The 12,938-nt window shown below is 47.1% G+C and overlaps 1 protein-coding gene across 1 annotated transcript in view; it reads left to right on the forward strand.

The window, feature by feature from the left end:
• Tbc1d31 (TBC1 domain family member 31) overlaps positions 1 to 11,658 on the forward strand; it is a 58,283-nt gene extending 46,625 nt beyond the window's left edge. Inside the window, exons 18-22 of the mRNA XM_028753862.1 lie at positions 1,682 to 1,822; positions 2,908 to 3,102; positions 4,795 to 4,915; positions 9,287 to 9,382; positions 11,315 to 11,658. Of these exons, the coding sequence (XP_028609695.1) occupies positions 1,682 to 1,822; positions 2,908 to 3,102; positions 4,795 to 4,915; positions 9,287 to 9,382; positions 11,315 to 11,448 (687 nt within the window). The 3' untranslated portion in view covers positions 11,449 to 11,658. The remainder of the gene's footprint in view (positions 1 to 1,681; positions 1,823 to 2,907; positions 3,103 to 4,794; positions 4,916 to 9,286; positions 9,383 to 11,314) is intronic.
• Positions 11,659 to 12,938: the final 1,280 nt, after the last annotated feature.

Raw genomic sequence — 12,938 nt, forward strand, 5'->3', positions numbered from 1 at the left:
CTGGAGAGACAGCTGAGTGTTTATGAGGACTGACTGTTTTTCCAGGGGACACAGGTTCAATTCCCAGCACATACACAGCACCTAAAAACCACCTGTATCTCCAGTTCCAGAGTGGAAGGATGGGTAATCTAGTGCCCTCTTCTGGCCTCTGCAGGCTCTCTGTGTGCACATGTGGTGTACTTGAATACACGCAGGCAAAACACCCATACACATACATAAAAATAATGAACCGTAAATGTAAGTGATTTGTAATTCTTAGCAATAAATATCCTTATATGTGTACCTTTTCTGCATGTAATTAAAAAATATTTTAGCTAAATATAAAAGTAATTAAGCTGTTTATAGGTCTTAGAAAAATAGTAATTAAAAAAAAAATCTCCAAATCAAGAAGTAAGTCCTGGGACTTGAGCAATGAATGGCACAGTGGTTAAGAGCACCCACATGGTCACACAGCCATATGTCACCCCAGCTCCAGGGCTTCATCCCCCTCTGTGACCTCCACGGGCATTGTATGCACATGGTTCACACACATACATGCAAGCAGAATGCTCATACACATAAAATAAAAAGATTTTAAAGAAAGAAATCCTGGGGACTGGATTTTCTTCATATAGTTTTAACACTGAGTAAGCTTAGTGGTTAAGAGCATGTGCTACCCTGCAGAGGGCCAGAGTGTAGTTCGCAGCAGCCATGCCGGATATCAGGTGGCTTGCAACTGTCTATAACTTCAATTCCAAGACACCTGAGGACACCTGCAGCACGTGCGCACACACACACACCCCACACGCACACGTGCGCATGTGCGTACAATTTAAAATAGATCTTAAAAGAATAACTGCCAGGGCTCTGTGTAGTGGTGGAGCACTTGATAGAACGCATAGGCCCTGGGTTCAGCCCCAACGCTGATCTAAAGCACAGCTGATGACGTCATCAGCAGTGGTCGGAGAGTCAGCTGGCATACAGTTTGTGTTCTGCCTCTTTACCTTAGATCATCATGAAGGTTGTTTGCTTTCCCCATGCCCCAGCTACTGTGCCATTAGTATCGTGTCCCATTTCCTACCCCTGGCAACTACTGCGCTGTTGCCCTCGTCTATGGATTTGCCTATCCTGGATATCTCCTATACATGCAACATATATACAGTCTTCTGAGGTTGGCTTCTTTCACTTAGCATGTTTCCAAGGTTCGTCCTCGCTGTAGCATGATTTATTCCTTCCCATAGCTGAGTAACACCCCATCAGCCTTTGAAAGCCAGCAGTCTTGGCAGGTCACCCTGTGCAAGGCATGAGTCAGGGTCTGAGTGTGCAGACCTGAGAGGTTCCATGCCCTCTCTCTGGTTGTCAGTGAGATTTCACACAATCAGAAAGTGAAGTTGAAGCTGGGATTGCAGGCTGCCTTGCTGACTGCTCAGCAAAGACCCAAAGCTCTTGGATCATAGGGCATTTTGTTAGGAATGGATCCCTCCTTGACGTGATCACAGCATGCCACACACCCTGTGTTAACTTCCAGAATTCAGAAGATAATTCTGAGCATGTTTGCCATTCTCTGTGTTTATACAGTAACTTTTCAGGGACCCTGAAGTTGTCAGCAAAGTCACCCCTGTTTCCTTTTTCCCTTTGACAATGAGAAAGTTACAGTTGTCCTTGAAGCCTGAACAAAGCAAAGTCCCTTTGTGTTCAACAGGATCTTACGACAAGTCAAGAGGCTATTGCAAAGGAAATTCGAGAAGATACAGACTCCCATCATTGGAAGGTGGCTCTGGAAGAACACATGTTCCAGCAGCTGCTAGAGAACAGTCAGATGGGGAGCAGAATGGCTCAGAGGGTGAGAGTCTGTGGAGCCTGGCTCGTGTGGTGTGCGTGCATGAGCTTTGAGCTGGACTTCTGAGAGCACACATTTGAAAGTGTTTGAAGCTGCCGTGATTCATTTATTTGTTTGTTAGTCTGTGTCCTTAGATGTCCCAGGGCTTTGTGTTCATGGTACTGACTGCGTCGGTGACGTGCGTCTTACATGCCCAGTGAGTGGACAGTAAGACATAGAAGAAAGCATAGGAGCTCTAAGTAAGGCCCACACTGTTCAGTCCTGTGTTCTTCTCTGGAAATGTCCCGGGCAGCACAAAAGTCACAGAACTCCGGGTCCTGCCAGGCGTACAGGAATTTCCAAGGCATCCTATCCAATAACTCAGAATTGGAAACACTGGCGTGAAATGAGGGGTTACGGCAGCAGATTTGAGGATACTGTATATCGCTGAGGCCTTAAGAAAACACTTCCAGTTATTTTCTGCATTTCTTATGAACTGCCCTTTCGGAAGTGCCAGCTGAAATGGATTCAGATGGGACAAGAGACATTCAGAAAGAACTTTCTCTGCTGTCCCTTTAACATAATGTTAAGTGGATATGTCGAAGGCTGGCACTGTTCTAAAAATTCAGACTGATAGGGGCACCCGTCTCTTAGCTGACTCTTCTAAAATACCGTACTATTTGTTTCTCTTCCCAGATTTCTGTACATCTGGAAAGGCCTTTTCTTTCTAACTGCTTCACAGGGTATTAAAACCAGAAGCTGTTGTGTCTTGCCTTTTCTCTAACCTGGAAGGTCTCAGTGTTGGCTGAGAAAGAGTCACTTCAGGAGCTTGGTGTTGCTGATGTGCAGAGAGGGTTTGATTACTGCCTAAGCTTGAAGCGGCCTTGAACTTGTACCCTCTCCTCTGCCTCTTCCCTGCCACACACACCCCACAGTCAGCTTTTTAAAAGCACTGGCTGCCTAGTGATGGATTTGACTGGTTTGTGGTGGGGCCTGGAAGCCAGTTTGTTTAATCACCCACCCAGGCTAAGTAGATTCTTGGCTACAGTAGGTAGATGCCCGAGTCTTACATGATTTCACCTTGTTTCTGAAATTTACTTTTTTTTTAGGTAATGGAGGACAATTTGGCAAAGGCCAAGCAAGCCTGTCTGAATGCTGACTGGCAGATCCAGACTTTACATAAGCAGAAGCATGAGGACCAACGGCGCAGCGAGGGCTACTATGAAGTCGCCACTCTCCTGCGCGAGAACAGACGGAAAGAAGTCGAAGTGCTAAATGCAATGATGCAGGAGGAGGCTCAGAAGGTGAGCGAAGCTTAGGCTCTGGCTAGTGTGTCAGGCTGACCCTTCCCGAGCCGGCTGGGACTGGACCCGGGGCCTTACAGACACAGGGCACGAACCCCACCACCCAGGGCCTTACAGACACAGGGCACGCACTCCACCACCCAGGGCCTTACAGACACAGGGCAGACACCCCACCACCCAGGGCCTTACAGACACAGGGCAGACACCCCACCACCCAGGGCCTTACAGACACAGAGCAGGCACCCCACCACTGAGTCATGCCCCTCACCCATTTAAGTAATCAAGATATAATGGAGGCTATTCAAGCACATCGTCTAATCCTGACGCTACTTACAAATAATCTGATGTCACCCTGGTTTATATTATGTCTCACCTTAGTGACTTCTGGGTTTATTCTTGCTATTTGGTGCTATATTACTGCTGTAATACTTAAAAACATAAAGAGAATTTAAATGGCAGACCCTGTAGCCAGTAGTAGGCAGTCTCAAAGTAGCATAGCTATAAGGAGGGTGAGGTGGGCCAACTGCATTGGGATCGTGACTCTGCTGACACTCGCCTTCCTGCCCTGTGCCCTGCTGCATGACCGCCATCCTTTGTCATCCTATCACTCACTCAGTGATGCTGGAGTCATGGCTGTGCATCTTCTGGCTGACCCAACTACTCAGGAACCTTAGGAAAGTGACCTGGGAGGTCCAGGCTTTAGGTAGTTAGCATCAGTGCCCTCCTGGAAGCAGCACCTCACAGCCTTTTCCAGGTTCACCTTCCTCTCCCTCACCTCAGTGAGGGAACCTGTCTTGTAGCCCTTTTATTCAAGAACAGGAAAGAAGGTTGAGGTATGGGGTGGTACTCAAGATACTGACATCATTAGCTATAGGAACATTGTAGGGGGTGGCTTTCTTCAAGACAAGGATTGCTAGCACTATGTGAACAGACTGTAAACTTTGATGAAATTTACTTGAGGTAAATAGTGACTTGTGGGTGGACTGAGAATCCTTGCACAAGCGTCTCCTGCACAATCCATTGTGTCCAGTGTCCTGAGTTCTAAAGATACCTCTACTGTTGTATGGTCTTGGGAAAGCAGGAGACTGTGCCCTGATGAGTAGAGCTCTCTGCTGTCCTTTGACCTCAGATTTTGATTCTTTAAAGTTTGCATTTAATGAATTGGCATTTTAATCACAAAGTCTGTCTGTGTGTTTCTATGTAGCATTACTGGATGTTCTAGATTCACTACTTAGTCATCCCCTGAATTAATTTTAAGATGAACTTTCTCCTTTTGTAGGGGGAAGGCTGGGCCCAGTAGGAATCAGTAACCTTTTATGATTGATGTGTGTCCCAGAGCCGAGTGAAGGGGTCTCTGACTTTTCTAGTCTTTGTAACTGAGGCATAGCATTCTCTTTAAATGGAAATGAGTCTGCCAAGTCCTGAACCTGGGACACAGCTGCTGCTCGGTGGGCAGAGCTAGGACTCAGCTTCATGCTTCACGTGCTAACAGGACCTGCCTCTGCCCTGGGCTCTTACATGGCCACGGGCACCCCAAACTACAGTCACCCTAAATCACGGGCACCCCAAATCCACGGCATCACACAGGGCCTATGTGTTTCGTCCTGTAAAGAGAGGCAGAGGAAAATGGAGGAGCCGCTCTGCCGGAGTCTTTGCTGTCTCTAACGGTCTTTTTGCCCCATGTGTGTGCAGTGGAAGGAAGCCAAAGAGAAGGAATTCCGTTTGCAATCAGAAAAGAAAGCCTCTGCCCTTTCAGATGCCTCTAGAAAGTGGTTTTTAAGGCAGGAGACAAATGCAGCTTTGGAGCATGAAGGTGAGTGTCTGCAGGGTCTACGCTGTTACGGATTCCTTAACATGCTGGCACCAGGATAAACTCTATAGCTGTCTCTGTTACTTCCATTCAAATTATGCCTGGGGGGCTATGGGGGGAGGAGGGGTACAAGGGCTGCAGACAGAACTGATGAATGGAGTTCCTGTTAAGAAAACAGCTCTGAGCTGAGGCAGCAATAGAATGCGTGCCTCAAGTATGAGAAACCCAAGCTCAGTCCAGCATGGAACTCACCAGACAGTAACCAAAGGGAACCTCTAACGCCCCACAGGTCTGTCTTCTCCAGATGACTGCAGTCTTCGGAGTGCTCTTAATCTGGAATCTGCTTTGTTCCCCAAGAACTATTCTAACTTTAGTGAGGACCTATGCTTCGCCAAACAATCAGCTCCGGAACAACAGTGTGTTCAACAGCACAGGACCTTCAGGGCCTGCCTTAAGTTTTAGGAGAAGGCTTACAACCACTCAACTGAAAAGTCAACATTCTATTGGGCTGGTTGAGATGAGTCGGTGCATAAAGGCCCTGGTGCTGTGCCTGACAGCCTGTGTCAAATTCCCAGGATCCACTCCCCCAGTCATCTTCACACCTCCACATGTGCAGTGTGGCACACGTGCATACACATGCACAAAATAAATAAGACAGACAGACAAGTGTAATTTTAGATGAGAATTGTAATTTAACATTCTAAAGCATAGCACAGTCATGGGGAAGGTTCTTTACTGCATTTCGTACTGCCAGTCCCTCCACAGTATCTGATTGGTACCTGTTAACCACCGCTTCCCTGGTACACACTCCCTCAGGGTACAGTGTGCTGCTTATAGTGTACAGTCAGAGTATGTGCTCAGGCTTGGTGTGATGATCTGTGCCTGTAATGCAAGCACTCAGGAAGCTGAGGCCGTCGTGAGGTTTAGGTCGGTCTGAGCTGCATACTGAAATGTGAGGGGAGAGGATGACTGTGTCCACACAGGGACACCGTCTTCTGCTATAGAGTGTTCCATGCCTCAGTACAGTTGACCTGGAAAACCTTCTGTCCACACATGAAGGGCTGCATGCCCGCTGTGAAGCCCATCCATGTAATGTACTCAGGGCTGGCAAGTTTGTACGGAGAGGAGTGATGAGTGGTCGCCAGAAAGTGCTGGGGGAAACAACTACTAAATGTTCCAAAATTAGTGATAATGATTATAATAACTTCTGATGTATCGATAACATTGATTACTCACTTTATTCATTTCTTCTTTAAAGACTTCTACAAGTTAATTGTATTTTCCTGTATTTCTTTAAGGGACTTATTTATTTCCTCTTTTTTTTTTTAAAGATTTATTTATTTTTATATATATGAGTACACTGTAGCTGCCTTCAGACATACCAGAAGAGGGCATCAGATCCCATTACAGATGGTTGTGAGCCACCATGTGGGTGCTGGGAATTGAACCCAGGACCTCTGGAAGAGCAGTCAGTGCTTTTAAGAGCTGAGCTATCTCTCCAGCCCTGATGATTCACTTTAAAAAGATGAACTGGCCAAGTGTGGTGTCACATTCTTCTAATCCCAGCACTTGGGAGATAGAGGCAAGAGTATCAGGAGCTCTAGGCCAGCCTGCACTGCACAAGAATCTGTCTCAAATAAAAGGAAGGATATGATACATAAAGTATGTATCAATAGAACAGTTCCTCGGAAATTAAAGACAGTGGGAGCTAGCAAGATGGCGCTGCGTAAAAGTCCACACGTGCCTGATGACCTGAGTTTAATCCTCAGGACTCACAGTGGAAGGAGAAGCAGCTCCTGAAAGCCACACTGGTTGTGGCTTACTCAGCATGTGTGCACAGTTTCCCACCACAGAGTAAGAGTAAACAACACAGCAACACTGGGAAACACTGTAGCCAGGTGGAGCCATTGGACCAGGTTTCAAAACGCTACATGATGAAGAAAGAACAGGGAGGGCTTGGAAGAAAGACATGGCACGTGAGACAGATGAACATGATGGAGTACAGGGCCACCAACAGGAAGGCAGGAGCCTGGCCTGGGTTCATGGGGCTGTGCACAGCCCCAGCCGCTGAGATGTGTGCCTTTGGTTTCTGTAAGTGTCCAGTTCCTTCTTTATCAAGTGTGACGATTCTGGGCTGGAATCTTGAGCGTTATTACATTATCACGCTGTTTTCCAACCCCTGTTGTTTCTAGGCCTGTTTGAGAAACATGCATATACACATGTACTGAGAATGTGTTCTCTAAGACTTTTTGTGGATTTATCAATGTGGATTCATCAACCATTGTTCCTCACAACATCTGATGAGTATAACTCAGCAGTGGTATATAAAGCTGCCTACTCTGGTGGCCTCGTTAAGGTAGCTGCAGCAGAGAGTCCGTGTGTGGATACCTGTGAATGCCTTGGGCAAGAGAACATGAGGCCAGCCTTGGGGGTCCCAGCACAGGACAGCTGCAGTGGGGCCTGGCTCAGGTTTTGGGGGATGAAGACAGCAACAGATGATGGGGTCTCTTGTGCTAGGCTGAGGAGTGGGGCCCCAGACTGTTACCAGGCTACTCAACCAACTGCATGACACAGCCTGGGGAGGCACCAGGACAGGTTCTCCTACGGTGAGCTCCAGGCCAGTGCTCAGGAGTCAGAGAAGCAAGGGAGCTGGTGTGCACTTTTGCATTCTGTTGTATATGTGATATGAACTCATTAAATAAGTAATAGTTTTTAAACATCAACGGTCAGGGGCTGGGTAGATGGCTCAATGAGTAAAGTATTCTCTGAGCCACCATGAAGACAGGAATTCTGATTCCCCACCATCCAGGTAAGGTCAGGAGGGCATGGCAGACTGCTTGTAATCCCGGCTCTCCAGAGACAGAGACACAGAAACCTTGGAGCAAGCTGGCCAGTTGGACTAGCTGAATTGGGCAATGTCTGGGTTGTAGTAAGAGACAGCCTCAATATAGAAAGTGGGCAGCAGTCACCTGACATCAGGGTGTGTCCCCCATATACACATGGACACGCGTGCCTGCATATCCACATACCCATGTGCACCCACGCATACAAACTTAGTCACCTCTGAAGCCTTAAAGACCATGCTTCGAGGGAAGAAAAGCATCAGGCTGCAGCACAGAAAGCATAGACATGTCCTCTTTGGTCTTTAAATGTTCAGGTGTTGCTATGGGCAGCATCTTTCAGTAAATCGCAGATTGCTTTAAATCCACACACGCAGAACTGTCCAGGCAGACTCTTGTGATGCTCTGATGTGGTGGGTGCAGTAACTGAGCAGAGCAGGGCTGAAGCAGTGGCCAGCCTAGCTACACAGACGAGTCTGCCTGGCCAGTCATGGGCAGAAGGCCAGTGCTTGGCTGAGCAGGAAAACATCACTGAGCAGCCTCTGGAGGTGACAGATTAGACAGGATTATGAGAGTCAGGGGCAGACACATCTCAGCTCTAAAGGGAAGGGTAAGAGGAGCCAGAGCCTCGTCCACTGCATGGCAGCAGTGTCATCTCCTACACTGGGACATTTGGAAGCTGGCCAGCTTGTCACATGGCTCCAGCCCCTCCCTGTGTCAAGCTTTTCTGATGCTGCTGATGCAGATGCTGATGGCAATGATACAGTGAGGCAGATTCCAAAGGGCCTTGTTATCAGACGTGGAGCAGCGGGGGTCAGGGTTGGGGGAACAGCACAAGGTGAGCACGGTTTTGTTGATGCTTATGTCTGTGTATTTCATTATGTACTGGGGCATGGGTTCTCTCCATCCACTACGCTGTCCCGGGGATTGACTCTAGTCGTCACGTTTGGCAGCAAGTGCCTTGACCTGCTAAGCTTCTCACCAGCCCTGAGTGATTTTCATGGTGAGGGGTGCGTTAATGAGCAGAAGAGCTCCTGGGTTTTGCTACTGTGATCAGGGTTCCTGCTTCTGATTCGCTGTCTGTGCCGCGGTAACCCACTTAGCCACACCACCCTATGCCTCTGATGCACACACACTGCTTTTCAGTGACGTTCCATAATCTCTTCATTTGGTATTTGGTATTTGGGCTCACCCCCTGACATCTTCTGCAGGGAAAGAAATCAGGAGCCTTGCGTGCGCTGGAAAGTGCTCTCCCACCAAGCCATGCTTCTGGCCCCTGGTGTCTATTTCTCAGCTATTTGTTGGCCTTTGTTCTAGCTAAAGCTGTTCTTTAAAGGCCATAAGGAGCGCTTCTGTGCAGCTCTCGATCCCTGACACTGTATTTCCACTCTCTGCTGAATGGCAGCAGCGTTCTTCCCAGAACTAGTACGTGATGGTAACCATCCGTGCAAGTGTGAGTTACCGAGCACTGTCTGTCAGTAATAAAGGGTTTCCGCTCACTCTCACACGTCCTTTCTCTCCTCTTTATGAGCAGAAATGCCTTGGTTGCAAAGGCAACACATGGACTCAGCCTATCTGCCTCAAACCTCACGATTCAATGATGTTTCAGACACGGATCCCTCAACACAGAGTAAGTTGATAAATACGGAAGAGCCTGTCTGTTGTTTTACATTTCACCATATTTCAGCAGAGTGGGGACTAACGGGAGGTAGAGCATGTGGTGTTTCCCAGGGCACTGGCAGTAAGAAGTCTAGAATGGGGCAGTGGGAGCCTTGCAGCTCTGCTGGAGAAGACAGGATGAGGAGCAGCATCACACACAAGTCATGTGACTCCATTTGTTTAGCCCCCAAATAGCAGTCAAAGACACTGACTAGACTAGTAACATGGTTCTAGCATGCGCCACCCCCACCCACCTGAAAGAGTTCAGCAGGGTGACTGATGGCTGTGAAGGGCTGGGGGCTGGCTAGGTGACCTGTGATCTAGGGATCACTTGACTTGTGGCTCAGGGCAGGGCAGGGCAGGGCAGGGCTAAGATCATGAGTTGGCCCTTAAGGAACTAATTGATATCCCAGTAGAATCAGTAACTCAGAAAAGGAACTGGTGGGTGACTTTAGATTCAGGCCTATAATCCCAGCCACGATGAAGGCTAAGAAGACAGATGAAGGCCAGGCCAGCCTGAGTGGCCTCGCCATGCTCTGTCTGAAGGGGCTGAGGCTCAGTGTGGGCCTGGGTTATCACCACACACACATACACACATACATATATGTAATTTTTAAAATCTAATAAGGAGAGGACAAGAAAATCTGTTATACTTTTAACTGGCTTTCCAATAAAGGTGTTGTCTAGATAAGGCAAAATTTGATTTTTTGAGAGGTCTTTTGAGCTTTCTTAGAACAGCCTTTTGTACAAGATCTCCAGAAGACAAGCCTTATGAGAACTATGACTAATGACAAATCATGAAATTCCAGTATCGAGTGAAATATCTTTGCTGAGTCCTCTTGTGCACATCTATAAGTTCTATGCCCAAAGAGTAATTAAATCTTGTCCTTTCTTCAGTCTTAATTTTTTTTTTGGTAGACAAGGTTCACTGTCTTACTCAAGCAGCTGGAGTGCCCCTGTGCCTCCAGCCTGCACTGCGGAACCCCCCCCCCCACACACACACACCTGGAGCTGTGCACACCCAGATAATCTGCACTCAGAGGAATAGGAAAGAACCAGCCAAGCTCGGGTTATTTGGCAGCAAATGAAAGCATAATGGCTGAGTGCTTTGGGGGAGGAAACTCATTTTTAGAAGCTGAAGCTATTTAAATATGTAGAGGGCACTCCCTCTGTCCCAGTGTTCTAGCCCCTCCGTCAGGATGGACAGTGTAAACTCCAGCAGCATGTTACTTTAGTGCTGACCTGGACTCCCTACAACCGGCCTGTATTTGGGGGACATGGTTGTGGAGTATAGCTTATGACCTGGAGTCTGTCTGTTCTCCTTTCCCTTGAGCATCGTGGTAGGATGTGTATGTTCCTGCAGAGCTGAGCTTCCCAGCGAGCTTTGTATCTAATTTACACATACGTGTGTGCTCAGTCCAGGACCTGAGCTCTCTGCTGTAATTTATACATACGTGTGTGCTCAGTCCGGGGCCTGAGCTCCTGCTGTAATTTATACATACGTGTGTGCTCAGTCTGGGGCCTGAGCTCCTGCTGTAATTTACACATACGTGTGTGCTCAGTCCAGGACCTGAGCTCCTGCTGTAATTTATACATATGTGTGTGCTCAGTCCGGGGCCTGAGCTCCTGCTGTAATTTATACATATGTGTGTGCTCAGTCCGGGGCCAGAGCTCTCTGCTGACATTCAGTTCAGCCACAGCAACAACAAGAAAAAAAGCCCCTTTGACTGGGAAATGAAACCACAAAGGCCAGGGTAAATATGGTTGGCTTTTTGTTCAAGAAATTTGTTTTTTTAGTATATTGGTTTTGTTATTGATTATTCTAACAATTGCACTGAAAGTAAATACTATATTAGCACATCAGAAAACTCGGTTGCTAATAACTGCAAATTGTATTTTCCAGTATTTTCAAGAAATAAACCAACAGAATGGAACCACACGGAACACGATCTTCTCAAGAACGTGCGAAATCTTCGCAGGAGACTCACAGCCCAGGCTCGGAGCAGCTATCGGCACCCTCATCTTTTGGTGACATAGGAGGCATTTCACCATGAAGCAATCAGAGATACCTTTTTTAAATCAATGGCACTGATTTATTTCAATTATTTATTCTAATTTTTATAAAGATCAGCCTTTTGTATAGAGAAATATGTCTATAAAATTATGTTTTCTATTGAATTATAATGCTTTGGCTCGTAAAGGGCTTCTGGAATCTTTTACAATAAAGATTTTTTGGAAACTATCAAAGCTGGGCTGTCTTCTTTGCTTACAAAGACCAGCACAGACTTCAGCTGATGAGATGGGGTTTATTTTAAAGATAAACAGAGAAATTGACAACAAAATTCAAGGAGGCTGCCTAGTGAATACAGAGGCAGGCCCAAGCCTGATGACCTGAGTTCCCAGGCTGCCCCACAGGCTAGAAGGAGAGAACCAAGCCATGCTCTCTGCCACACACTCACGTGCCCATCATAAGCAAATATACGTGTGATTTCAAACTGCAGCTGTGGGCAGTTTGCCTGAATGGCAGACTTGTGTTCTGCACTTCTGGACTGCTGGGCCTCTTGCTGTGACCCCACCCACCACAGCACTGGCTCTGGCTCAGCTTCTCAAGCTTCTGCCCTCTACTGACAATAGCCAGCAGTGTGCTGCCCCTACCCCTCCAGCAGCTGCTGGGGCCTCCCTTTCACCCCTGAAGACCTGTGAGGATTATTTGTCGTTATCTGAAGTTTCTAGCCCAGTGCTTGATTATATAACAGACGTGTGGTACTTTGCAGTAATTCTGTTTTCTGGGGTCACTAAGAAGAACCTTGTGGTAAACCAAATCCATCTGGAAAATGTTCTGCATTATCCACAAAGAATTATAATAGTAAGATACTACCTGTCTTTGTACAAACATTGGTTTTCTCAAGAGGACTTCCTCAGCCAAGACCTTTTCAGTGATTACAATATAGGCCATTGATGATGTTTTGCCACAGAAATAGAAGACACAGAATGGAGAAGGTGGTGGGTGCTTTAGGAAAGGAGCCTACAGACTTAAAAGCATTCAAGTTCTAAATGATGCAAACGATATCTATTTATTTATTTTATTTATTTATTTGGTCTCTTTTTCGAGACAGGGTTTCTCTGTATAGTCCTAGCTGTCGTGGTACTCACTCTGTAGACCAGGCTGGCCTCGAACCCAGAAACCTGCCTGCCTCTGTCTCCCAAGTGCTGGGATTAAAGGTGTGCGCCACCACTGCCTGGCACAAACGTCATCTCTTAAATCGTTTAAAAGAAAAGGATTTATCTGTGTGTCTATATATGTGTGTGCCTGTGTGAGTTTGGGTGCACTACATGCATGCAAGAGCCCAGAGAGGTCAGAAAAGGGTATCCAGTCCCGTGGAACAAGAATTAACAAGTGCTTGTGAGCCATCATGTGAGTGCTGCCAACCAGACCCAGGTCCTCTGCAAGAGTAAGTGCTCGTAAGTACTGGATCATCTCTCTGTCCCTTTCAGGTCCTTTCTGGCGGGAATTTAGACCTACTCTA

Source organism: Grammomys surdaster, unplaced genomic scaffold, assembly GCF_004785775.1.
Source record: "Grammomys surdaster isolate TR1022 unplaced genomic scaffold, NIH_TR_1.0 125974, whole genome shotgun sequence".
Lineage (NCBI taxonomy): Eukaryota > Metazoa > Chordata > Mammalia > Rodentia > Muridae > Grammomys > Grammomys surdaster.